At 40.2% G+C, this 26,443-nt stretch overlaps 5 protein-coding genes across 8 annotated transcripts in view; 3 read left to right on the top strand and 2 right to left on the bottom strand.

The window, feature by feature from the left end:
• The window catches only part of l(3)07882 (Nucleolar protein 14 homolog l(3)07882), a 58,732-nt gene extending 46,993 nt beyond the window's left edge, over nucleotides 1-11,739 (bottom strand). The window contains exons 1-14 of one of the 2 annotated variants that reach the window (XM_065486164.1): nucleotides 11,481-11,739; nucleotides 11,146-11,425; nucleotides 10,871-11,088; nucleotides 10,728-10,817; nucleotides 10,519-10,673; nucleotides 10,063-10,466; nucleotides 9,807-10,004; nucleotides 9,585-9,751; nucleotides 9,335-9,499; nucleotides 9,185-9,282; nucleotides 8,957-9,124; nucleotides 8,767-8,904; nucleotides 8,556-8,711; nucleotides 8,404-8,504 (exon numbers count right to left, since the gene is read on the bottom strand). In XM_065486164.1, coding sequence (XP_065342236.1) covers nucleotides 8,404-8,504; nucleotides 8,556-8,711; nucleotides 8,767-8,904; nucleotides 8,957-9,124; nucleotides 9,185-9,282; nucleotides 9,335-9,499; nucleotides 9,585-9,751; nucleotides 9,807-10,004; nucleotides 10,063-10,466; nucleotides 10,519-10,673; nucleotides 10,728-10,817; nucleotides 10,871-11,088; nucleotides 11,146-11,425; nucleotides 11,481-11,669 — 2,527 coding nt within the window. In that variant the 5' untranslated portion in view covers nucleotides 11,670-11,739. Of the gene's footprint in view, nucleotides 1-8,085; nucleotides 8,505-8,555; nucleotides 8,712-8,766; nucleotides 8,905-8,956; nucleotides 9,125-9,184; nucleotides 9,283-9,334; nucleotides 9,500-9,584; nucleotides 9,752-9,806; nucleotides 10,005-10,062; nucleotides 10,467-10,518; nucleotides 10,674-10,727; nucleotides 10,818-10,870; nucleotides 11,089-11,145; nucleotides 11,426-11,480 lie in introns of those variants that run through there. The other variant, XM_065486163.1, reaches the window with a different exon arrangement.
• Nucleotides 11,740-11,839: 100 nt separating this feature from the next.
• On the top strand, nucleotides 11,840-14,726 carry LOC135940982 (minichromosome maintenance domain-containing protein 2-like). Of its 2 annotated transcripts, XM_065486167.1 has the most exons (11): nucleotides 11,840-11,973; nucleotides 12,068-12,317; nucleotides 12,497-12,749; nucleotides 12,812-13,047; nucleotides 13,102-13,391; nucleotides 13,443-13,598; nucleotides 13,719-13,827; nucleotides 13,886-14,006; nucleotides 14,058-14,193; nucleotides 14,251-14,399; nucleotides 14,456-14,726. In XM_065486167.1, the coding sequence occupies exons 2-11, from the start codon at nucleotides 12,134-12,136 to the stop codon at nucleotides 14,709-14,711; spliced, it is 1,890 nt and encodes a 629-aa protein (XP_065342239.1). In that variant the 5' UTR covers nucleotides 11,840-11,973; nucleotides 12,068-12,133; the 3' UTR covers nucleotides 14,712-14,726. The 2 variants fall into 2 exon arrangements, with proteins under 2 accessions (XP_065342239.1, XP_065342240.1); XM_065486168.1 differs by having other exon boundaries at nucleotides 11,944-12,317; nucleotides 12,523-12,749.
• Pgm2a (phosphoglucomutase 2) lies at nucleotides 14,717-18,460 on the bottom strand. Of its 2 annotated transcripts, none has more exons than XM_065486170.1 (13): nucleotides 18,368-18,460; nucleotides 18,067-18,146; nucleotides 17,927-18,007; nucleotides 17,614-17,870; nucleotides 17,363-17,555; nucleotides 17,073-17,195; nucleotides 16,801-16,947; nucleotides 16,562-16,749; nucleotides 15,996-16,173; nucleotides 15,712-15,935; nucleotides 15,488-15,593; nucleotides 15,204-15,430; nucleotides 14,717-15,143 (listed from the first exon to the last, which is right to left on the bottom strand). In XM_065486170.1, the coding sequence occupies exons 3-13, from the start codon at nucleotides 17,981-17,983 to the stop codon at nucleotides 15,041-15,043; spliced, it is 1,803 nt and encodes a 600-aa protein (XP_065342242.1). In that variant the 5' UTR covers nucleotides 17,984-18,007; nucleotides 18,067-18,146; nucleotides 18,368-18,460; the 3' UTR covers nucleotides 14,717-15,040. The 2 variants fall into 2 exon arrangements, with proteins under 2 accessions (XP_065342242.1, XP_065342241.1); XM_065486169.1 differs by having other exon boundaries at nucleotides 17,927-18,004.
• Nucleotides 18,461-18,606: 146 nt separating this feature from the next.
• Nucleotides 18,607-21,351, top strand: GAA1 (glycosylphosphatidylinositol anchor attachment 1). The gene is made up of 10 exons (XM_065486166.1): nucleotides 18,607-18,880; nucleotides 19,055-19,272; nucleotides 19,326-19,485; nucleotides 19,545-19,696; nucleotides 19,759-20,030; nucleotides 20,097-20,177; nucleotides 20,282-20,385; nucleotides 20,445-20,751; nucleotides 20,806-20,973; nucleotides 21,027-21,351. The coding sequence occupies exons 1-10, from the start codon at nucleotides 18,739-18,741 to the stop codon at nucleotides 21,319-21,321; spliced, it is 1,899 nt and encodes a 632-aa protein (XP_065342238.1). The 5' UTR covers nucleotides 18,607-18,738; the 3' UTR covers nucleotides 21,322-21,351.
• A 300-nt stretch (nucleotides 21,352-21,651) lies between these two features.
• On the top strand, nucleotides 21,652-26,426 carry tous (testes of unusual size). Its single transcript, XM_065481967.1, has 13 exons — nucleotides 21,652-21,879; nucleotides 21,934-22,204; nucleotides 22,677-22,942; nucleotides 22,991-23,475; nucleotides 23,529-23,746; nucleotides 23,861-24,073; nucleotides 24,133-24,315; nucleotides 24,472-24,968; nucleotides 25,033-25,132; nucleotides 25,200-25,381; nucleotides 25,481-25,775; nucleotides 25,844-26,059; nucleotides 26,119-26,426. Exons 1-13 carry the CDS (start codon nucleotides 21,662-21,664, stop codon nucleotides 26,389-26,391), a joined length of 3,417 nt encoding a protein of 1,138 aa, XP_065338039.1. The 5' UTR covers nucleotides 21,652-21,661; the 3' UTR covers nucleotides 26,392-26,426.
• Nucleotides 26,427-26,443: the final 17 nt, after the last annotated feature.

Below are 26,443 nucleotides of genomic sequence, written 5' to 3'. Positions count from 1 at the left end.
CTCTTCGGCTCCTTTATGGCGGCTGCAGTAATCACCCGCCAGACCAACCCCAGAGTCCCTTTAAACGCGCGCGTGTGTGTGCCAGGGAGCAGAGAAGACGAGAAATGTTTGAAATCTCGCGTTAAATGACTCGGAAAGTGCTTCAAAGAGGGCACACGACTTAAAATTCTCGCCACCTTTAAAGTGTAATAGCTCGAGATAAAATCTTTTCCCCGTATTGACACTCACCGAAAAGAGATTTCGCCGTGAAAAGGCAGAAAAAGCAATTTTCCAATATTTGCCTTGCGGATTGCGTGAAAATGTTACGATTGCCCCTGCAGGTGCAACAGTCGCACCAAAGGCAAGTGAACACACAGGTTGAGCCTCTCTACCTGCCGAGACCAAAAACTAATTGTCTCAGGCTAAGCTGATTATGGTCAATTAAAGCGGATCAGGAGCAACGGCGGGAAATTATGCTGATTCAGAGTCGGCGATAATTCATTCACAGCAGCAAAGGTATCAAAGGAGAGTAATGAGAAAGGGGGTTGGATTTGCGAGTAAGCAGTTCTGCAGCTCGATACCCGCTCTGCCACGCAGACACATAACACGAATTGGAGGCTCTGGGCAAACCGGCCAAACTTGCAGATGCAGACTTTGCCTCAGACTATCAGTATAACTAGTATGAGTGACACACACAAGATATACAACTCATCAGTCTGTCCTCGTTCTGTGCAATGCAAACGTAAAATATTTTCAATGAAATTATGATTTCAGCATCGAATAAAAGGAAAATAAACCATTTGGGGTGAGTTTAGTTCAATTCATTTTACAGTAATAATTGCTACTCACATATAGGCGAACAACAACTTGTATTCCATTGAAAAAATCATTGAGGTGCTGCGGGTTATTAAGTTTTAATTCTATTCATCATACGCAAGCTGTAAATTTGACATGTTTTCCAACAGCTGTGACAGCTTGCAAATTTCCTCTGAATAATCATTTCAACATTCAGAGATATACATTTGTATCACTCGTCCAAAGAAGTTGTAATAAATTTGCTTTCATTGACTCAATGTAGATGAATAATTGAATTAAATCTGATAATGTAGCACAGGCGGTTACGTTTCACATAAAACAGAACAAAAGGACGAGCGCCGAATTGTATGGGGAGTTAAAACAAAGCTCCTCTCCGAGTCTTTGTGCCAGTCTCGCCATTATTGTGATATCACTGTGGGGCAAGACAAAAGCTCCCAGCATTCGTCGCTAGCGCGCGTTTATGTAATTCCAGCGTACAGGATTTTGTGCGGTGTGTGCGATATACGATAGATAAGACCCAGGCCCGTCTCCCATACGCGAATGCCACGCACATTTGACCAAAGCTTAACCGAATTCCGGCCTCAGAATGTTTTACCTGCGTTGACCATGAACTCCTTGAAAATAGTTGTCTGAACACACAAGAATGCTTCGCTTTTCTAGCGATTCAACTATATCTAAACTAAATGTTTGAAATTACTTTTGATTTGGAATTATTTACGGTGAGATATGCTACAAGACAAGTGGTTATTGAAAGGAAAGATTTTTCTCCGCTAGCCAACCTTCCTGTTTAAAAACGATGTAGTGGAGATCCTTTGGATATTTGTTATTTAGCTTGGAAAAAATCAAATAATCTATTTTGCTTACTGCTAACTAAGAAAAGTAGATCTGTATTTAAATTAAAAATGAAACTCGAGCCTTCGGGTGAAAAGGCCTGTCCTTCGTGAAGCTCATCTTGACCTACGGACTTCCAGCGTGACACCCAACTACGCAGGCTAACACATTGAGAATGTAGAGAGTGGAGAAACGGGCGCTGCGCTCTATCCATGGACGACGACCGCTGCCGCAAGAGGCAAACATTATGCCAATCAACCTGTCCACGTATAACGTTGTATTGGGTGATTAGACTGGACTGACATATAAATTATTCCAACAGAATGATACTTTATACATTTAGATCAATTTTAGGGACAACTTACTCCGAAAAAAAATTATTGTCCAAAATAACTGGCAAGTCAACACTGCCTAGCACCTTATTGTATGAGTTACCCGCTAACTCAACACGTTTTACATATATGTATATATGTGTATATACATATATGTGTCTCCTTAATATATGCAACTCAAGCTGCTCGATAATCGGTGCGCCCGAACCCCCAACAATGCATATACCACAGTCAAGTAACGTGGTCAGCTTTTTATCAATTATATACATATATATATGATGAGAAATAGTCTGTCGTCGTATGAAATTGTTTGAAACCCTCGTTTATTTTCTGCACTGATAAAAATGCGCCCCATCATTCCAACGCGCGTGTGAAAGACAATTATTGGTATTTGCAATTTATGCGAGCCAAGAGATGATACACGGACCTGCAATTTTTCAAGAAATGTGAGGGAGGTGCGATTGACTTTAACAACCGGGAGCGCGTCATCAAAGGGAGGCAACGCGAACGACCATATATAGCCATAGCGACTGAAGCCGCCACCAGTACGCAGCTTTTTCGGCAAGAGTTTATTTCTGCAGGGTGGTAAAATAGTGAAACAACCACCTGAACTCAAGGACTGTATGCCGTGGCCGAATTCCCATCTGCAAAAAGCATCTGTTGCAAGTTTTCGGTGATCAGTGTTTGAAATCAATTGTTATTCCGGCTGAGTGTGACGATAAATTTAATTACCAAGTTATTTCTTTGTTTTACAACATTTTGCTTCCTCTGTTTGCCATTTCTTGCAATATTTTATTTTAATGTATTATTTGTATTGGCCATGTAAGAATAAGCAATTATTTATGTTTCGGTGATCACAATCACAGTCACCCTGTTTCTGATTTTCCCCGCTCCCAGAGACATATTAAGTAAAAATACTTTATGATATTGATTAAAATTATATCTACAAACTATAGGTTAATAAAGTTGGTACGAAATATTGCCCATTTTGTTCAACATAACTTTTCGCGATAAATGGTATTTTAGCTATTTCAGATAAGTTTAGTTCAGTAATGTATGTGTAAAATGCTCAAGTAACAGGTTTAAAGCAAGAAAACCTGGCCCCCCACAGACTCGTGGCTTCTCCCTTCAGCATAAAATATGGTTAGTTATTTGAATGTGCTGGGATTTAGTAGAACCCATCCCGCAAGTTCATTAATGGTTGATTTCGCACGCTCGGATAAATAGCTGCCTTATTATAAGGAAGTTATTGTGGTGGTGGATTTTTACTGCACCAGGCGCAGCGGGTGGTTTTTATTCAGGGGGGCGCAGAATTACGAGATGAGGTGGGCTGTGTGATTCACAGCTGGAAAGTCAGCCAGCCAGCGAGCTTGCTGCTCCTTGGGGCCGTTGTTTGATTTGTGCACAGCAGACGAGAACGAGAGCCAAATTGTATCACAAGGAGAGAGTAATGAGCCTGGTCCTTTCATCTGAAATTAGAATTTCCGAGCTGTTACACCCCGAAATAATTTATTCCCTGGTTGCCGACGATGAATGTATGCGCACTGGTATGCGCCAGAAGTATTTTAATGCGTTAAGCTTGCAGAGCGTTAAAACCGTCCATACAGGGTGCATTTTAATCAGTTCAGTCCATGAAAAAATATTGCTATCATAATTTTGAAGTTTAAAAAAGCCGAAAATGCGCTATATCAAATTATATACTTAGCAGTCGTCTGAAAAGCTGGAGTGTGTGGTGTGTTAGGCTAAATTTTTTGACAAACCAGTGAATCAAAATAAAACTTGGTTCGTTGTAGGATTGCGTCAATAAAACACCATCTTAGCCTCCATATATGTAATAACATTAAAGCGTTTTAGCGTCGCCGATGACAGAATTATATAGTAGGCGTGTTTCTTTTGATGAAAAATTATGCTTTTTGCACAGACAACCTCTCGTAATCGCACAACAGGATCCGCTTTGAGGCCCACTCTATTCTTCAGCTCACGCGCCAGGATAACAATAAAAGAGGTCAACAATGTCCAGACGACACGTGATTTGCCAGACTGGTCTGCTGGATGCCGTTTTTGTTGTCATGGGGCTAACAATAAACGCCGTTTTGCGCACGATTTATGACGGAGCGCTTTTGTCAGTGTGGAGCAGTGCGTGCGTCCGCGTTTAATGAGTGTTCCCTAATAAGACTCATCTCGCAAAATTCCGTGTGAAAAGTGAACGTTTGCAAACAGCTAAACCAGAGAGAGAAAGAGAAAGAGAGAGAGAGAGAACAATCAAGAGATATAAATGGGCAGACGGAATGAAACGCGTGCAATTAAGCAATAGCGCGTAACACGGGAAGTAATAGGGGAGTCGAGTCATTGATGAAATAACGCTCAAAGAGAGAGATTTCTCTCTCTTCATATTGATGATATATATTATAGTCTAAAAGTTTAAAACCAGCGAGTAGAGTATTTATTTTCTAAAATATCAATTCAAAATGATTAGAAACCAAGCAATTGTGCAAAAAAGTGGCCAAAGAGAGTTGTACGGTCAGAATTGTAATATTATTGACAACAAAGTCTAGTCCATTTTCATTGTTTTATTTTTTTCAAAAATTGATATATATTAAAAAAATTTATACTAGCAATTAATAAAATTTCTAGTACTTTTCTAGTACTGAAATGCAGTTTAAACGCCATTCATGTCTGCGTTTTAATTGAATTTCTCCGTCTCCTCCTTAGAGTCTGTATATTTCCCTGAATTCCTGGGTCTCAAAATTATTTTTGAAAGTCTCGCCCTCGCAGACAGTAGCTAATTACGCAGACAATAACATGCATGGCTGCTTCAAAGGTTGTGCGACCTGAATGGCAGCGAACTGTTGATTTATTCAAGCACTGTTTGATTAAAGATAATAGCAGCATAGCAGCGAGTGAGTGCATGCGTGCCTGTGCTCTGCTTTCCCTAAATAATACACAAATCCTCCGTTGCATATCAAAGAAGGGCGTTAAAGTTTGATGCGATATCTTTCGAGGGAGGCGCGCAGCGATGAAATTTTTATCAATGCTCCAGCCTTTGCCTTTTCAGACTAACTTCAAAATACTCTCCGCTTACAATAAGTGAAGCAAAGACAGACTCGAAAATTTAGCAAATATTAGCTAAAACGTGCACAAGTCAAACTCGTAAAAAAAGGCATGTTTGTCCAATCGTGTCTTTTGCATGGATGAGCATGTTAAGAATTGCCTAAATTGTTCTCTTGGTATGCATTTCACTAGGTACTTGACTTTTTACAAATAATAAAAATCAGAAATTCTTAATTAATTGATCGTTTATTCCTCTACCAATGTCATTTTACATATTATACAAAAAGAGTGAAAAGGCAAATGTACAAGTGATCAAGCCACTGAAACTTAAATAAAATGGCTTTAAGAGCGTAATTTAGGCAATTCTCTTTTACAATTTATCCTCTCGTTGTCACTCTGAATGAGCTGTGTGACTTATTTCAAATCAAACTTTGATCCCGATCCTGCCTTCAAGTTAAAAATATTGTCTGTCATTAAAATGACAACAGTGATGATAAAGATGATAGTGAGATCAAATTACACGTCTCTTCAATAATAATTTATTATGTTTCTAGACCCTTCATAGTCAACCCTGCTCAATTCACGCGCTTCGGCTCCACTCACACATATGATGACGTTTTTCTCTATTTTTCTATAAGCACCATAGATGGAGGCTTCAGGGCTACCCTGATCAAATCTCTTCTTGCTGGGCAAGAGGGATGCGATGTAAAATGATAATATTATGCATTTCTGGTGACCATTTATCACGTTGCTGTCAATGTTCGCTATCGTTGGTATAGTTAGCCTGCTTCAACAGGCACAAAAACGGTGTCCTCTCTTCATTCATCACCTAAGCTGGGCCCTCTTTTGCATCGGACCGTCGTCATATTTTACGCACAAAAACGACGAGCCGAAACCCGCCACAGACTTTAGCCTGCTTTTCACGCGATAAGCAATTTTTGTCGCACATTTTGTGTCACGCCAACGTGAAAAAACGACTTGCACTGGCTCAGCGCGCTGAAAAAAATAGCAGCCTGTCAAGGGGCAAAAAGTGCAAGCGTGTATAATGTGCGGATGGGCGACTATGGCAGGACGCACGATGTGTATGTCGCGAGAAGTACGCATCAGATTATAGTTGTGAAAAATTAATTTGAATTTTTTGTTGCTACACCGAAGCGACCGAAGCATATTTTTACTTTGTGAACAAAATCCTTTGTGTTGGAACACACGTGAATTTTCTACACGCATCGATGGTAACAAAAGTTTTATCGAAAAATTCCAAACTATAGCAGCGCCCATTTGACTATCAAACAATGGCAGGACAAGAAGCGATTGAATTATAGGGTGGCTCGCGCGGAACCATTTCCGCTCTACGCCATACCCCGTATCATATGTTCCCAACCCTTTTATTTTTATTACACGGCCTGTATCAAACGCTTGACTTTTATACGGACGGTGTCCCGTTTGAATTTATGACCACCACCGAAAAATGTGAAAATATTCGCCCTGGCCGGTCTATGTGCAATAACCGTTCGTTTTGCATATTTATACACTCTCTCTCCCTTCCATTTCCTGGGCATTTAAATTGAATATTTAATGCAAATGCGAGCGAGGATCGGTTTTGTGGGGCTCGTTTTTATTTAAATTGCGGTCGGCTGACCATTTCATTGAAGCGCATTTGGAGGCTGGATATTTTAATTAAATGTATTATATAAACTGTGCAATACTGTGCACTGTGCGCGCACTCGTCAATTTAAGTGTCAATGTGTTTCCAGTTGGCAAAGAGGTTAACATTATTTTCTAGTTGAAAGGGGTGAAAAGGGAGGATATGGCTCGAAATTTCACCCAAAACGTAATTAACATTAATTTTTTTTTTATATATAAACAGGGGTGAGGTGGATTGCATTCGCAGAAATTTTCAACACGCGTAAATTCACCACCGCGTTCACCCAATCAAATCCCATTTGCAACGTTCTTCAATTTCACCCGCAAACAAAAGGCCCCTGCGTAATTTAGAAATTGCACACCCCCTACTACCCTGCGTTCGGTCACTGCCAGACAATTGAACGCATGACTTAAAGCAGGGGTTGGAATTACTCACACATTCTGCATTCAGCCATATAATAGGTGCGTTGAGCTGCTGGAAAGTCAAATCGAAAGCCAACTCAGCGCAAACGCCACAAATCATTGTACGGTTGTAATTATCTTTTTAAAGCACATTTAAGATATTTTTTCCTGGGAAATTATAATATCAGCAGCACTTAAAATCGCAATTCCGAATTAATAATATTTTCGTGGCAGCGCTATAAAAATGAGAGTGCGGTGGGGCTCTGCGCGGTGCCTGAGGTGGCAAAAAATTCACACGTCTCCTTCGCACTAAAGACAAAAGCTTTGCTGCCGGCGACACTTTGTCGCCGCATAAAATAAGAAAAAGGGTTCTCGGCACAAATGGGCATGCGGTCTGATCAGCTGATTTCCCAAGAGCCACATTTTTCCGTGTTAGGGTCACGATGAGGGAGAGTTTTATGTCCATTCCGATGTAACACTTTCTGCTCAAGCGCGCGTACTCTAGGGCACAACTATATTGAACCCTTCTAATATCTTAATCCAGCACTCTTCTATCCAGAAAAGGTTCAATGCAATTTCTGCTGCATTTTCCTCAAGTAAAACTGTGCTATATCCTTGCATTTCAGGTTTTATTTAAATTACTTTCATAGCACGTCATATGTAAGATTATTCAACTCAAGCGTAGGTTGTTGATACGCGGAGTAGCAGGAAGTATTGGTGCAAATACTGCAATACATGTCAAGCAGTCAGTTTAATTTTAGGGATGATAAAATGCATCCATTTGGTGCACTCACAATGTAATTTAATAGAGCGATCTCTCAGGAGAATTCGCACAGTAGAGCCATCTATGGGCAAGTGGAATGTTCAGTGTTGAGATAGTAGTAATTTAAGATAATGGAAATATATAAGGTCAACTTAATATGAACGCAAAATTACATGCTTGTCACGCGTATCACTATCTGATTTGTAAAAACAATGTTTTCACTGAATGCGAATGTACCATTATGGGGAAAGAATGACAGTCTCTACCATTATTTCCTTCTGTGACAAAAGCTTAAATTGTTTATTGAAAGCCTCGAAGAAAATAGTGCCAAAAAATGTATCCACATTTATATCATACAATAAGTTGTACATACAGCTGTGTTTAATAACTTACATGAACTTAAGTTTTTGAGTTAGTGAACTTCACCTGTTAGAGCACAATTCATGCTAGTGGGATTCTTTGTCATATTTTGGACTTTAATAGAGCAAAATATTTGCTTCTTCTGTATGGTAATAATGAGAAGCAATTATTTAATTTATTTACCTTAATAACCATTTATTTTTTAGAAAAAGGTGCTTATTTTTTACTTCTTTTTGCCCTTCTTCCGATCCAATTTGTTCAGCTCTCCGGCCTGAGTTGCCAAAGATCCCAAAATATCCTTGACCTTAGCTTTCCTCTCCGCATCACTATAAAAAATGAGATAAAACACCAAAAAACATTTTAAAACTGCTAATAACCTCTTAAGCGTCTCTTTAAGATGCACTTTAGCCAGGAAGTCCTGATCTCGCCTGATTTCACGCACTGCTCCCTTCATTTCTTTCTTGAACTTGTGCACCAGTTTCAGCTTCTCCCTCTTTTTCTCAGACATATCCACTCGCCGCTTCCCATCGTAACTAAAGAACAATATTTTTCACAATTCATAAAAAAAATATAGAATTTCATGCATACATGACAGGTTCAATGCGAGGCTCATAGAGTTTCAAAGGTTTAGGTCTCTTCTTTTCCATCATCATTACCTCCAGCCGACCAGGCTTTAGGCACAGGTTTTTGAGTCCCTCAATTGAATCTGCCCCAGCATTTCCTAATCTTTAAAGAAAACTATTATTACAGGCTTAAAAATTACGTAGTTTAACATTACTTCTTGATTCTTTCCTGGCTCACTCCAGAGAGAACTTTAACAACAGGCTTCAGAATCACTGGAAGTGAGGGAACATTGGCTTTCGACTGTTCTGCCATTTGATGCAGAATTTCAATTGCAGCTGGAAGCAGGTTCTCATTCTTCAGATCAGAAGGCTTGAGCTCATCGCTAGAGATTATTTAAATTTATTACATGACAACATTTACCTAATATTCATGAAATGACTACCTGAACCTAGGACTTGTCTCATTTTGTGCCAGAGCACATATGACATCACTTAAAAATTTAAATGCTTCAGGCAGAAATCGTCGAGACAAGGATGTGTACTAAAATTAGAATTTATTAGCCAAGTTCTATAAAACAAGAAAATTAAATTACCTGAGTCAAGAGTTCACAAATGAACAATCCATTACAAACATCCCTGAATGAATGAATTGCGGCATTGTTCAAAATCTCAGCCATAAACACTACAGCTGGGCTTGTCGCAGGATGACGGAAATCAGAAGTTGGAAAGATGTGGAGAATCAATTGGAAGAATATAATCTGGGGGTTTAATTAAGTTAAATATTTTTATTTTACAATGTTAGCCATTTAAAAGTGAATAAGAGATTGTCAGATTACAACTTACTGTGTCAAGTGGTGGTACTGTGTTGGCGCCTGATTTGACCCACTCCTCATATTTCTCAGTTAACACAGCAACGGTGCATCTCCTAGCATTTCCAGCGCCAGAGAGTTGCACAACTTCGAACATGTGAGGTAGCAAGGTGTTCAAGAACTCTTCATTTGGGTTGGAAACTAGAATAACTTGTAAGTAGAAAAATAATAAATTAAATGGTGACAATGAGGGTACCAAATTTGTTGGCTGGAGGATCAACAGTGTTATCATTTAGCCACTGAAGGAGAAAAGCGTACAAGGCTCCTAGTTTGGCTGTATTGTTGTTCCCCAACTTTGGATGATTGCACTTGATCATCCGCTCCAGGATGACACTCTGCTGAGCAAGTGCCTTGTCTTCAAAGAGCTCCACAAAATCCATGTAATTTTCAGGAACTGACAAAAATTGGAAGATTTAAATGAGACGATTTATTACAAGGAATTATTGGTCTACCTGTAAATGTATAAGGGAGTTCTTTCCTAGCTTGCTCCATCATTTCCTTTAGTTTGGCTAAGTCTGGACGAGTATCTGTGGCTTTTTTATTTTTCTTAGGGTTATTTTTGACAGGCTTCTCTTCCTCCTCATCTTCAGAAACTTGAAGACGCAGATCGCTCAGACTGTCAGCATCATCTTCATCTTCTGCTTCTTCAGCTTCTCCATCTTCATCACCACTTTCTTGCTCCTCCTCCTCTTCTCCTTCTTCCTCACTTCCTTCTTCCTCGCTTTCTTCTTCCTCACTTCCTTCTTCTTGATCATCATCATCTTGGATTGACTGAACCCTCAAATTGCTATCACTGATTTGAACATTGCCATCAGCATCATAGCTTAGCATGGGATCGTCTTCTTCATACTCAAAACTATGAATACCATTACTGGCTTCTTATTTGCATTAAAAAAGGTTTCTATTACCCATCGTCAAGATCGTCAGCACTTCTGTGCTTGGGAGCTGGTTTTAGGCCGTCATACTTGCCGTGCATGCGGGCAACCCTCTCAGCTTCCAAATTTTCTAAACGCTCCTTTTCTTCCTTAGCCAATTCTTCTTCCGATTTAAGTCTATCAGTGGGCTAATATGGGTGTTTAGGAGCTAATAATCACCATTACTTTAAACGACAACTTACCACGCCCTTTGCTTCAAATACAAGAGCTCGAACTGTTTTGTCATAGTCATCAATCTGAGGTTTTTCTTCATTTTCGTTATGTTTTAGCCTCTGTAATAAATGCCGTGGAAATTAATAAAATTATTGCAAGTCACTCCCTATACTTTGCTTTGGTAAATGATTGCTTCTAGGTCCTTCCAATCAGCATCTAGTTTTTCAGTGAGCTCTGCAGTCTTTTCATTTTGCATTTTTTTCTCCGCTTTCCTCTTCTTGGACTCAGCAATAAGCTCTTGAATCAAATTCTGCCTACTCTGTGTGGAATTCTCAGTCTCCTCTTTCCTGCTCAAAAAGCCCCCAAAGTGGGCATCGCTAACAAATTTTGCTGGAAAATTTAATAGAATATTAAACGTTGTTTCAACAATAAACAATTTTTACTAACCCTCCAACCTTCCAGACTCCTGTTCATCATCGTCTTCAGAATCACTTCGGGGATTATCAAATTTTTCTATTTCCATCAGAGACTGGCCCCTGTGCGTCAAAGTCTCTTCATCAGCCAAGTTGAATTTGGTCTTTTTCCGATTTCTGTTGCGTTCCGCAGTGAAGCGGGCCACTATTCGATCCTCAGCTGTCATTCCTTTGTTGTTTTCCCCAATACGGCGATCGTCAAACTTATTGGCTTTGTGTTGAACGCGATACTCTTGAAGGAGTGTAGCTTTTCGCTGTGAAAACAAGTTGAAAATAATACAAATTGAAAATGGAATCTGCGCAACTAACCTTCTTGATTGCTTTTGCCCTGGACACTCCAGGAAGTCCTTTATCATTTTTCAATTTTCTTCCAGCAACAGTAAACTTCTGTCGGTTCACATGCACCTCAAAAGGGTTCAAAACCTTCGGTTTGTTAGTTGACGACTTCTTAACGCTTCCCTTCTTCGACTTCGACTTAGATTTATTTGTTTTAGCCATGACAGCAAAATCTATCAAATGATAAAATTAGCACGTGTTATTATCAGAAGCACAGTGCGGACAATCGGACATGTGAGCACATGTGAGCGAGCACAACACAAACAATGAAACAAACAAGAAGTTTCTCTTACAAACCGTGGCGCTGCAGCAGTCGATAAAAATGGATCCTCTTGATTGGTGAAAAAGCATGGGCTTAAATGCGCGAATTTAGCGGAGACTATTGCGCGGGAAGGAAACGGGAAACTGGAGCCAGACGCCAGACTGCAGACTGGAGCTGGAGATGACCCGATAACCAAGAGAGCGGGTGAGGGGAGCTTCCAAAATTTCTAATCCGAATGATCCCTTTTCACATGCACCCACCATCTACATTTATGTATATTATGTATGTATGTTATTAGCTCCATGGATGATAATTGGAGAAAAAAGGGTGTATTATTTCCAAAAGCCATTTATCACAACAAATTATGGAATTCCGTATGCAGAAAGAACTGTTAAATTATTTAGCAGCTGAGGGATTCCTTCAAGATTTGGCAACTGCTGGTGTGAAGTACTTGCAAGCGATTAGCGATGTAAGAGCTAAAGGGCTGCTAGGCCCACCCTTGTGCTTTAGACCAGAAATCAATTTGACAAAGCTGGAGACTGTTTCAGGTACATACATACAATGTATTAGATACATTGTCATTTTTATTCTCATGTAAGAATTAATGTTAATAATGTGGATTACAGATTAGTAATAACTTTAATATTATTTTAAATTTTTTTGTTTTATGTTAATATGTACTATTATTATATAAATTAAAATAAACATCTTTCATTTTTCTGAACAGAGTATCTGTTCTTCATTTTTACGAAGGAGCCTGCTCTGGTAGAAAAGCTCATGCAACAGGTAGCATTACATGTTCTGAGGGATTTTCTTGGTGGCAAAACCATTCTGAGTGAGGCAGATTTAGAGCAGATTCACACGCCCCTGAGGTTATGTTTTGATGAAACCGAAAATCTACACCTGGAGGACTCCTCCAAACTCCAGCTTGTCCTAATCACAGGGGTCCTCTCATCATACTCATCTTCTTCAAATTACATGTGGGTTTATTTTAAATGAATGAGATCATCTTTCCTAGAAAACCATATGCGCAAATTTCTAGCCGCAGCAGTGTTTCGAGATGCAAGGGCAAGGCTGGTACCTGTCCTGGGGCAGCGCCAAAGAGACATCTTGGCGCGTGGATTAGAGGTCGACTTTGCAATTTTTGCAATTCTGAAGATATTGAAGTGCCTGAGGAGCGTGACGTTGGAGAAGAAGTGATCGGCACACTGCTTCCCTTAAGTGGATTAGATTGTTCTACAAAAGGAAAAACCAAAGCAATCCGAGTCATCTTCAGAGGTGTTAAAAATGTTAACTCGATTTAATCAGATCAATCAATTTCAGTTTGTTTAGATGACCTGTCTTCTGGGCTGCTGATTGGATGCTCTGTTCAAATATTGTGCAGACCGGTTGCTGTGCAGAGATCGCCAAATCTAGCCTTTCTTGCGTGCTCAAGGCCTGTGAGCGCTGCTTTGCCGCAAAAAATCGCAATTTCCGATCCGCTAAAAGATTTGTATGCACAATATGAGAGCTCTCCTTGGGCTGCTGTTGCTGCTCTGTCGATGCACCTGGGGAAAGAAATCCTTCCACAGGGATGCCTGTTCAACGCCAGAATGGGCATGCTTTTGAGCATGGCATCTCAGGTGGGATTCATGATAGACAGTTAAAATTGAAAATTTAATCGAGTTTAACAGGGTTCGCACAGGCCGCTGCCTCTCTTCATACTTGGTCGAGAAAATATACTCGCGTCGAAAGTTATGGAGTCGGCAGCAAAACTTGCACCAAGGAGCGTTTTCCACAGCTGTCAAAATGCAACCAGTGGAATTGCTAAAAAGTCTGAAGAGGATAAGGTGAGTTCAGCCCAGGAATATCTGGTTCAAAATACTTTACTACGCATCAACCATTATGCGATGCTGCTTAAAAATCCAATAATAATCTCATTCAACAGAAATCAACCATTTCCTTTTCAGGTGGATCATTTCATTGAAGCCGGATCACTGGTTCTGGCTTCTTGGGGAGTTTGTTTTGTTGGGGAATGGACCGGGTTGAAGAAAGAAGCCAGGACTGAAATTTTGAGTGGTGAGCTTGTGTGAATCCATACTTCATGCTCATCCATTTTGATGAAAATAAATTTTAGCCATTGAAAAGGGCGTTGCAACAATTAAGTTGCCAAACAATTTACTGGAGTTCCCCATGAAAGCGTCTGTGTGGACTTACTGCCATCACTTGGACAAAAAGCTTATGAAACCAGTTATTGAGTAACACATTTACTTAATATTCTATCTTAAGGTTAAATGATTTGCTTGTAGTGTTTTTGGGTTGCCTATAACAGTGGACACGACTGACGAGGAAAACTTCTATCTGGCTGATTACATTTTGAGAAAAGCTCTAAGCGTAAGGGAAATCGTATTGGATGAACCATTGTCAGAAGCAGATTTAAAATTGGCATGTTTAATTCAATCTAACAATTAGCAGCAAATTTTGACTTTATAATTTTATCAGCAAATTGCATCAGTTGCTTCTAAAAAAGTGAAAGTAACTGAGGAAGCAGGCAATTTGATCAGAAACTACTTCGTAGCAAGCAGGAGAGCCAGAGCAAATGGAGGGAGCTCAACTGAGCAGTGCTTGCCAATTGGAGCTGTGCAAAATCTGTATGGAAAATAAATTATGACTCGGCCTACTTTCTCATATTTTCTTATATTCTCAGGACCACCATGGCTGAAGCCCATGCTCGGCTTTCGCTTCGTTCAGAAGCGCTTGTTGAAGATGCGATCGTGGCCATTGTAATTTACGAGCAGACAATGGTTTCTTTGTATGGATCTACGTTTAATTCTCCCCCAGCATGCAACCTTGGAGTAAACCTGACCTTCTCGAACATTCATCAAGCAGTTGATGACTACATGAATTCAATGAAGGACTGGGTTCATAATTATGTCAGTTCTTTGCTTGGCATTGAAGAATAAATGAATTGAACTTTATATTAATTTATTTTTAGATTACATTACCACATTTATCAATTCACAGTTAAATTAAGCCAATAATATAAGTAAAAAATCAGTTTAATTTGTAAATATCAAAGGCCACGCTATCCTAATTTGTATTTATCTGATCACAAATTAATGATTAACGGAATGGTTCTAAACTTACTGTCTAAAACTGAATTTTTGTAAAACACTTCACAGTAAAACATGATTTTGCAAAGCCAAAAAGTAGACTAGACTAATGTAATTCATAGTCTGGTTATTAGAACAAGATTAACCTTGTTGATGACTGGCTTGTAAAATTGAGTACCTTAGGTTGGTCTAGCTTTCAAACCAAACGCTTCTGGCTTCAGGAATTCTGTGCAAATAGCATCAACCATCTCGCGCAGGATTTTGTGGAGTTTCTCCTTGTCCCTGCAAATTACAATTATAAATAATCTAATACTTATTTCAATAATGCAGGAGATAACTTACTGTTGTTGCGGAGAGGCGCACAATTCAGTATAGTACTTTATCTTTGGCTCTGTTCCACTGGTTCGGAGAGTAGCGACCAAGCCATTTTCAAATTCGAAAGTTATCATTTGACTGGAGCGGGAAACTGGTAAGATGGCCTTGTTACCAGGCTGACTGGTGTCATAGCCCGTGGTCAAGTCACGGACGCTGACCACTTTGTACTTTCCATCAAGAATGGAGTCAGGATACTGCATTTTCAAAAGACATTAATATTTTAAATTTAATTCAAAGAATTAGGCTCTTACAGAATTAGTTTTTCCACCAATGGTACGAAGCTGATCAAACAGCTTCTTTATAGTTGGTGGCTCATAGCATAAGTAATAGGAGTTTAGGCTGATATGATAGCCATATCTGTAAATAAATTGATATTTAGGGAACGGTAACAACAGAACTGCTAATAGTAGTAGAGATTAGGATCCTAATATCTAATATCCTTAAGTACTGTAAAAAAATTAATTTTTAAGCTTACTCTGTGTAAATGTCGTTCAACTTCTTCAAAAGGGTGGATCCTTCCTGGTCAAGATAAGCAATCAGCTCAGCAACTCTGACAGCAGCTGAAATCCCATCCTTGTCAACAACTGAGGTTCCGCACATGAATCCAATGGCTTCCTCATAGGCAAAGAGAACAGTGCGTCCCTGAGATTCAAGCTCCCTTGACTTGTTACCCATCCACTTGAAACCAGTTAAGGTTTCCTGGTAGCAGACATGGCATAAGAATCATGGTAAAACATAAATATTTGGCTTTCAACTTACAATAAAGTTGAATCCCTCTTTCTTTCCCATGGACCTCAACAGTTTTGAGGAGACAGTGCTGGCTAGCATGTAGGCGTTGGACAAATCAGCAGTAGGGTTCTTTTTGCGGTAGCTATGCAAGATCCACCAGCCCAACAGAGCGCCAAGTTCATTTCCACTGAATACATGCCACTCACCACTACAAAAAAGGAATTTCTCATATTATATTTGTTTTAAATAATTGCAAATATTACAAAGACTTTTTTATTTAAATTTAGCTCCAAACAACTACATAATTGGAATTGTATTACGTAATACATTCCAGTGGTGATTAGATTTGTGTGATGCGCAAGTTGGCTGGGGTATGGCGCTTTAAGGTAGCAAAAATATGTTTAAAAACGTTACATGAATTGACTTTGCTGATAAAATCAGAAAGAACACACTCGTGATACTCCCACAGAAAAAAACATAACTCTTGATAGCCCATATTTTGACTGGTGGGAAACTATTACAACGCGGATCTGACCCCTGCTGATACATCATTCTTTGTCACAAACGCCCATGAAGTTTAATTTGTGTCAACTTACCCTGGACCTTGTTCTGCAGCAGCCAGGCGGTCAGAGTCAGGGTCATTTGCAAGGATCAAAGAGCATCCTTCCCTGTCAGCAGTTTGCAATGCCAAGTCAAGCGCGCTCTGGCCCTCTTCTGGGTTTGGGAAATCTACAGTGGAAAATTCAGGATCTGGATCCTGTTGCTCTTTCACTGATACAAATGGCTGTTTTGAAATAATTAATTTCAGACTCCAATGTTTTAGTGAAAATTATACCTTAAATCCTGCAACTTTGAACGCCTCAACCATGTAAGTGTAGCCAACACCGTGCATGGCAGTGTAAACAATTTTTGTAGAGCTGGATTCATTGCAGTGATGGTCCAGAACGCTCTCTGACAGAATGGAGTAATATTCTTTCATGACCTAAAAAAAACAGTGATCTAGTGAGACTAAAAAGTCAAATTTCCTAAATTTTCAATCTTTTGATCTCACGCTTAGATATATTTAGCTTATTGAGGGAATGAAATTTAATATTAACATACTCATACCTTTGGAAGGGGGTCTTGAAGATCAGCGTGTTTCTCCAGGAAATTTGTGTCCCAGGCTTTAGCCCAAGGAGCGAGGTTATTCAAAATACTAGCTTGGATGTTTTTATCATGCGGAGATATGATCTGCAAGAATTTCAAATATGAAACTTGATACAGTTGGGAAACATGAGAAACACAATACACAATTGACCTTTAGTGAACTTTGAGCATATGATTGATCGTTTAATCTTCGACATTCTCCATAATTCAGATCAAACAATTTCCTTTCGAGAATAAAACAAGCATCTTACCTGTGCGCCATTTCCCCAGTAAACTTTGTAGCCGTTATCATCTTTCGGGTTATGAGATGCAGTGACCATCACGCCTGCAGCACATCCAAACAGGTCCACAGCAAATGGGACGAATGGTGTTGGACACAAATGGGAGTACAAATACACAGGGATGTCTTTTTGCAAAAACGCGACAGCTGATAGTTCCGCAAATCTATAAATGTGGACTTGAGCTATGCAAAAACAGATGCAAGTTTAATCATAGCAACAACCTCCTGCTGTTGTGCCGCCCATCAAAACCAATAACAACTCCTTGTGTGGTTGACTTGTCATTGCATGACCTGAGGTATGAGGCAAGCCCTTGGCTGGTTTGAATGATGACTAAATCATTCATTTGGGAGTAGCCTGTGCCCATCCTGCCTCGAAGTCCTGCAGTGCCAAATTCCATTCGCGACATGAGCAGCTTTTGGAGCTTCTCATTATCACCGGAGGACATCAATTTTTTCACCTCCAATCGAGTTTTCTCATTCTGTTTAACAATATGTACATAGTTAAAAAAGGCACAATAAATAAGCATCTACAAACCTTGTCCCATTCAAGCCACTCGTTTATCTTGTCTGAAAGAGCCATGGGAGTTTCCATCTTTGACACTTCTTGGACCAGCTGCTAAGGTAAAAATGGTAAAATTGCTGGAAAATTGTGTTATGAAATGATTTCGGTTTTACCTTATTGAAATGTCGCAATAATAGTTTTGTAAGCAACGTTGGCAAAGAGCAATGAATTCCACTGAATTATCTTGCTAGTCCTGAAAAAGATAATTATTATTAAAGATCTGTTACTGTACCCTCCTTACAAGCCTGTGTACACATATTGGTGGAAAACAATTTTCTCGGTTTGTGTTTATGCATTTTATCTACATTTAGGCAAACTGGGAATAAAACTGAACAAAAACTAATTATACCAAGATCAAACTTGATCGAAAATCCATTGGTCTCGTAAAAATATTGCTTTAAGAAATTAACCTACTAGCAAAGCGTCAAAGTATTTTGGTTCAACTCTGGGCTGCTTGCTGCTCCTTGCTTGCTCCTCCGCTTGGCGATTGCTTCTTGCTGCTCCTCTCCTTTCCTTCAGTCAAATGGACGTGGGCGGAGTTGACATGACAGGAGCACGCAGAAGCGGCGTGTTCTTGAAGGTCGATTGTTTCAGCTGCCACCTAGCGTAGGAATTGTAGAAGTTTGTGTGTAAACAAAAACCGGCTGCTGTTAGGGCCGCAAATCTGACAACTCCCTTCACTCAAATTTTTGCCAAAATATAATGTAGTACTATTTTGCTGAACGTGGATTTTGCTGACTTAAAAATATCATCTAAAAATACATTCCTAAAATAATCATCTACAAATGGGTCTCCTCACTGATCCAGGCGCAGGGCGCGGCAAATTTTCCCAATATCTAGTCCACTACCACAGCCGGCTTTGCTTGCTAATGTATGTTGCGAGCATTGCCTGGTTCTTGCTGATCGTATATGAACCTTATAATGCAGGTGAGAGTTTTTAAAGTACATCAATATATCGAATATTATGTAGATAAGATTAAAAAAAGATATTGGACACCATTTGGCGCTATTTTAGCGAGTGATGCGATTTCGTACACAATTATGCTTATTTATTTGCTTTTGTTATAAACGAATATATTTAAATGTGTAAAAAATTTTTAGGCACGTACTTTTCGGAAAATGCACTTCTACCAGGACTGGTCAAGGGAGAGTTCAACGACAAAGTTATCGCCAAAAATCTGTACGAAGAGCTGAAGACTGAGGCTGATAGGTATCCAAATGATATGCCATACACCTGGCTTAGGTCCAAACTGAGACAAATCGGATTAGATGTGTACACCCACGAGTATTCGCTAAACTATCCCATGGGACTTGGCGTTGTAAGCAAATAAATTGATATAAATGAATGGTTTGAGATAAAATATTTTGACAGAACTACACTGGGAAAAATATTTATGGCATAATCCGAGCCCCGAGAGCTGCAAGCACTGAAGCGCTTGTTTTGTCGATCCCATACAGACCAGTGGCAAGCTCTAACATCGGCACTCTTCCAGGAGTTGCCCTGTCCTTATCACTCGCAAAGTATTTCCGAAGTAAGGCAAATTATTCAATTATTAGCTTTTTACTCACGGTCTGCAACATTTGCCATCAGAACAAAAATACTGGGCAAAGGATATCATTTTCCTATACACCCAGCATGAGCAACTAGGGGTGCAGGCGTGGCTTGAAGCTTACCACCAGGTCAGCTGTGGTAAAGGAATTTTGCAGCATAACGACCTCAAAGGACGATCAGGTGCAATTCAGGTGAGTTTGATCGTCTCACTGACAATAAGTTAGAAAATTAATTTTGGAACTCTCATGCACAGGCCGCAATCAACCTGGAGCTGTACGGAGAGGTTATTAGCCACCTCAATGTCAAAATCGAAGGACTGAATGGACAGCTTCCGAATTTGGATTTGGTCAACTTAGTCCACAGGATGAGCTCCAAGGAGAATGTTCGCCACACATTCCACAATGAAGAGAGCTGGGAGGGTCACTTGACTCTGTCCTCTTATCTTAAGTCTTTGAAGACGCTCATGTTGATGGTTACAACACAGGCTGCGGGCGTTCCAAATGGAAACCATGGTCTATTCTTGAGGTTAATTGTTTGTTTTTTCTGAATGAGAATACAAAAAATAAATTGAATCTTTCTATTTCACTGAAGATATGGAATATCTGCAGTCACCATTGAAGGGTTTGAAAACAAAGAGCGTCAGTATGGGCCTGGTTTTTATCAAGTTGGAAGGTTAGTATCAGTAATAAAAATATTTATTCAAAACTAGTCATGCAAATGTGCCCAAAACAAGCGGAAGTTTCAATGAACCATATTGAGAAAAATTTTCATTTTAGGATAATGGAGGGTGTATTCAGAAGCTTGAACAATCTGCTTGAGCGGTTCCACCAGTCGTTTTTCTTCTACCTTTTGCCCTCAAGCAATAGATACATCTCAATTGGTCAGGAAAATCTACAAATTTAACTCAACACCTTACTCTGAACAATTACCCTTTTACAGGTCTGTACATTCCGTGTGTTTGCCTTCTGGCCGGCGGGCTTTTGATCAGGGCTTTTGCGATGTGGCTCAAACTGAATGAAGCAATCCAAGAGGAGAGTCCCGCAAACGTCACTGACTGGCCGTCTGTTGTACAAACCATTGGAGTCACCTGGATATCAATCCACCTCTTTGGAGTGTTGCTTGTGACCCAAACAGAAACATTCAGCAGATTGGGACTTGAATTCGGACTCATGACCATCGACGCTATATCACTAGCTTTCTTCATTTTTTCTGCCATCTCTGTGCTCTTACCAATCGCACTTCGACTGTAAGTTATTTCCTATTGCTTTTAATTGATTCTTATATGGCAGTTTGATTTCAGGAAAAAAATAAACCTTTGGAGTAGTGCTCCACTGCTTCATATTTTGGTTCTGTTGGAGTTCTCTGTCGCAATGGTTGCTGTTGGAATGCACAATGTCTCGCTGGCCCTTCTCACTGGTGTTCTCTACACGCCAATAGCATTGTTTTTAGATGTTCAATCAAGTGGAAGGTGTTGTATTTTACTACATGTGCCACCAGTAAAATAATTATTTCGTAAATTAGTTTCAGGAAGCTTTTCCTCCGATTGCTGATGCTGGTGTTTCATCCCATTGTGCTTCTCTCTATTGCTGTTTCTGGTTCCGCCATTTATGCATTTTCCTTCGAAAACTTGACCTCGGCCATTGTGTTTGATGCCATCAAGCAGTCACTGATGTTCAGCACCATGGACAGATACATCTATGGAAACTGGATTCTAACAGCTGGTTGTGTCATTTTGTTTCCCATTTGGATGATTTTGTGGTGTGTATTGAACTCGTCTGCTCCTAAACAAGAGGAAAAGAAAGTCAAATCTGAATAAATTGTTTGATAAATAACATTTCTTATTGAATATCATTGATTTTTTTATATTGATTTCTCCTTGAAAGAAAAAACGTTATTCCATCTAAAACAAAAAAACACGTCAAATCTGTCTTGAGGACTTATTTGCGGTAATAATAATTAGTCTTTGGTAAGTACACAATTGCTATCTGGAAGCATGATATTTGAAGCGTTAATAATATTTCAAGTGCAGCCTTGAAAATATCAATCGTAGTCCAGTGACTGGAAACATATTCCCCTTAAGTATGGGTAGTCATGGCAACAAACTTGGCTTGCTTAGTTATGAGGATACAAATAAGCAACATGCAAATAAGCGCATAATGGTTGCGAAACAAAACCTTGCTTTGCAACCTCATTTCATTTACGGCTTGAAGCCCAGCACTACTCACAATGTCCATTTTGCATCAAATGAATGCATTATCTATCCAGCTGGCGGAGTGCTAGTGCTACACAGCCTTCAAGATCCTCGGAGCCAAAAGTACATTCATCTCCACAACAAACTGAAGCCAATCAATGCTATTTGCATCAGTCCTAAAAAGTATTTGATTATTTACTTGATTCCATTCAGCTCTAAATATTTTCCATTTTTAAGGGATGTGGTCGCATGTGCGGAAGGAGGCGGCAGTCCGCAAGTGTCGTTGTACTCCACTTCGAATTTGCAATATTTTGCAAGTCTCGAAATACCGAGTGATTCGAGCGCTCAAGACATCGCGTGCCTTCAATTTTCATGCGACGGGCAGCTGATAATTGTGATTACCACCGAGCCTGACTGGATGCTATTCTGCTACAATGTTGCTTCCAAGACGCTGGACAGCAAAACCAGAGCCAATATGGCAGCTCAGCCACACGTTCCAGTAAAGCAGGTCACTGCTCCTATTAGAGTTGTCTATTCAATCGAATTCTTCAACTTCTACTGATTGTAAGATCTAGCAAAATATAAAAAAGCGTTCAACTTGTCTGCTGCCCGCACAACTTGAATGATGAGCCGGTTGCATACTTTCACATTTGCAGGCGTTTCTTGTTTCGTCAGAAGCACTAATTATTGTCAGTTTAATTCTTATATTTAATTTGTTTATTAGATTCAATTATTTATTATTTTTCGGGTCTTGTCGATATATGAGTCCTTTTAATATGTAGCACAAGGAGGCCCTGCCAGCATAATTTTTTGATGTGTTCCTGATATTTATATTTTTTTATTAAATTTAAAGTTAATAAAACTTTTATTGAATGAATAAAATACTTGATGTTTCAGTAGCATTAAACTTATTTAATATACATGATATACACATATAGTTTATGTTGGCACAAAGTAAGCTATAATTAATTGAATCGCAGGTGGCTTGCAATCCAAGTGACGCTGCAACTTTAGCGTTGGTTGGACCGGACTTATTCCGACTTCTGCAATTGGTTGACGGCTCCTGGCGGCAGTTTGGATTTTACAAAGCGCAAAATTATCCTTTAAGCAGTGTTGCTTGGCTTACTTCCGACCGCATTTTAGCCGGCACTGACGATGGAAGGCTGCTGCTCATCGAGTCCAATGAGTTGCGGGCGGTTTTCCGCGCTTACGGACTACAGAAAGTTTCTCTGCCCTCTAAAAATGAGTTAAGCTTCTAATAGTTTATAAACAAAATATTTTATGTTCAAATTTTAAACTCTAGAAACTGGGAGGAAAGTATTCCTCGGGCTTCAAAAGAAAAAGTGACGTCTGTAGTGGCTTTCAAAAAGGGATTTTTGGTTGGTTTCGGCGAGCCGTGTCAAGTGGCGCGATTCACTCTTGAGCCGGGCCAGACTTACCTTCTGAAAACGACCTACAGCCCCAAACCTGGTGCCAGCCGCGCTGTCTGGTCTCTCGCGGTTAGCCCCGACTGCTCCACGCTCGCCTGCAGCACCGAGGAGGCGCAGCTATTTCAAGCAAAGCTCTCTGGCGCGAGTGAAATCGAGCCAATGCATCCCTTTGGGGAGCCCCTTCACTTGGGACCCGTGGTCGGTCTTTCGGTCTGCGTGTGGAGGTCTATTTTCGTAACCTGCGGTGCCCAAGACGCCACCGTGCGCGTGTGGAATTACGACACGGGCAAGCAGGAGCTGCTGAGAAAATTTGACACCCCACCTGTCAGCGTGTCGGTTCATCCCCTGGGTATAAAAAAATAGGATTTTCCTCTGCTTTAATAAAAAATTATTTCATTTTAGGTTTATACACACTTGTTCTTTTCAAAGAATGCGTATGCTTGATGAGCATCGAGCTGGACGATCTAGAAATGATCCGAACGGCTGCCGCTGCTGACTGCATTGATGTTCAGTTCAGCCCCGGCGGCGATTTATTTGCCGTGGTGTACGCGAACAAAGTCGACATTGTCTCCATTGTTTCCTTTGTTAGCAAACTCTCCCTTAGTGGACATTGCGCAAGGGTACGTGAAAAAATTTGCTAGCTAAACGCCCTTTTGTGGGTTTTTCATTTTTAAAATACACAAGATGTGCGGGTATTTGCTTAGTTTAATTGAGACATAATTATTCTGAAACAGGTCGAAAGCGCCGCTTGGTCTCAGGACGGTACTAAACTCGTAACTTGCGGAGCGGATGGAGCAATTTACACTTGGGATTCTGCAACAGGAGAGCGGCTAGAAGAAATGGTAACTAAAGGAAGCCACTTCCTCGGTGTAAGCACTGTTGGCAGAGGTAAAACTAGCTTTCTGATGAAAGGCGATGCGTCTGTTCAAGTTATTCAAAGCAACAAGGTCGGAACGAGACTATATTTTCTACAAGTATTAAAATTTCACAAAATTGTTGAAAACAGGTGGAGCGAATCGTAAAAAGTGACATCAAAAATTTGGAATTTACCGTCACCACTGTGATTAGGAATGACAGAACTTTGCTGGTGGGCAGCAGGTGCGGTTCGCTGATTGCTTACGCGCTGCCCTTCAACGATGACGGATTGATCAGCGCATTTTGTTGCATTCATAGCGCGCCTATCACAAAGGTGAACGGAAAGTTCTACTCAAAATCTGCCAGCAAGTATTGCGATGCGAAATAAAATTTAGTTTTAAACGTACGCTGGCCGAGTATTTTAGAATATTTTAATATGAAATGCAAAAAATATTGTGCATTTTTTATTTCTAACGCTATTTATGATTAGATTGTGGCTTCGTACGACTGCTCAATTATTTTCACATGCTCGGAGGATGGATCAATATGCATTTTGAAACTGGAGGATAACTTTGCCAACTACGATGAAAAGTCCATTGGATCGGTAGAGAAGGTGCTGATTGGCCGGAAGAACCTTCGCGACCTGAGAGATCTAAACAACACCCTCTCGTCACGACTCCAATACCAGCAGAAAGAGAAAAATGACGCACTTGAATACCAAGAGATGGTGTTCACCAAGGGAACGGTTGAGATGAGGGAACTAAAGGAGAGGGACGAAGCGGAAATGAGACGGGAAATGGAGCTAATGAAAAGCGGGCACGACAAGGAGCTGCGGGAGCAAATGAAACGATTTGAAGATTTTTTAGGCCAGCACGAGACTACTGTGGCCAAAATGGATAATTTGTACCAAGAAAAGCTGATTGTACAGTACAAAAAGGTGGAGCGCTTGGAAAATCAGTTACAGTTGCAGGAAAGAAAATATGAACAGTACGGTAGAAGCTCAAATAGCTTAATTACGTAAATTGATGGAACTTTATTTTATTTTGCTCAGACTCATGAAGGACATTTGTGAAAAGTCTGACTTGGAAATGAGGCTTATTCAAGACAAGCAAGCGGAAATTTCAAGCCTCCTGCAAAAGCAAATTGAAGAGGTTAATTTTTGTTAAAATTGCGGAGGGGACAAAATTTATACAAATTTATTCATCTTACAATCTCTAGCTTTTGGACGAAAGGGAAAGAACAAAATTAGAGCACGAAGAAGTTGTACGTTCAATTGAATTTGACGCGGATAAAGAAATAATCGAACTGAAAACTCGCCATGAAACAGCCGTGAGGCAGCAGGTGGACCTATTGGAACGCACTCAAGGGCAACTTCAGAGCGCCAAAAAGAAAATGTCCGGGTAAAATATAAAAAAAACTATTGTTGTGCGAACAATCATTTGCTATATTTCTAGTGTTGCACCACCTGACACTCATTTGTTATTGGTTCAAAATTTCAGCAATCAAGAGGTAATTATGGAGTTTGAACAGCGCATCGAAATTCTTCAAGCAGAGATAGACCAGCTAAAGAGTACAGTGGCCAGTTTGGAACAGTTTATTGCGGAGCAAAAAAAGCTTATGGAGCGGAACAACATCATCCTAGAGAATAAGGAGAAAGATTTAATGAGCACTAAACGACAGGTAGAGGAACTTATTAAAGACAAAGCCAACATCAGCCTCCATCTCGACCTGATGACCAGGCACATTGAGCCAAAGGAAGCGATCATCCGGGAGAAGACTCAAGAAATTGAACAGGTATAATATATAGCACAAAATAATCGCGTCTCTATATTTTAATGAATATGTACGCCATTAATGTTCAGCTGACAAATGAACTGAAAGTGGAGCGAAGCTTGCGGGCACAACTAGAGGTCGAAATGGCAAACCTGCAGAGCCAGATCAAGCAAAATCAGAAACAAGCCACTTTGGAAAAGACAAAGCACCGCGACACATTGCGAGACATTCAACGCATCAGGGCCAGGGTGCACCAATTAGGCGGCGTCCTTCAACAGCCTCGCAGATTGGCTGAAGTTGCAGCGGTATATTATACAAATTTTACTGAAAGTTGTAAAATATCATAAATATTTGGTTCGAACAGGCCCTGTACAGCGACTACGGCCGTGAGAGGGATTCGCTGGAAGACGAGCACCCAGAGGAAGCGCTGCTGGAGTTGAAGCGGCAGGTGGAGACCCTCCAGGCGCTCAACGATTCACTTGTCAAAAAGCTGAGAATACAGGACGAAGTGCACAGGGGCGAAAAGAACGCTTTGAAGAGAGAGTGCATCAGTTTGATGAAGCAACTGAATAGTTTGCAGCAAATGAGAATTGAGCAAAAAGTGCCTGAAGCAGGTGTTGAAACGCAGCCCGACTAGATTAAAAAATTTCTGGAATGTTTGCGACAACATTGATAAATTTCAAAATTGG

Source organism: Cloeon dipterum, chromosome 3 (genome assembly GCF_949628265.1).
Source record: "Cloeon dipterum chromosome 3, ieCloDipt1.1, whole genome shotgun sequence".
In the NCBI taxonomy this organism is placed as follows: Eukaryota; Metazoa; Arthropoda; class Insecta; order Ephemeroptera; family Baetidae; genus Cloeon; species Cloeon dipterum.
Note: the sequence above shows the minus strand (reverse complement) of the source record. Positions and strands in the feature narration are given on the sequence as shown.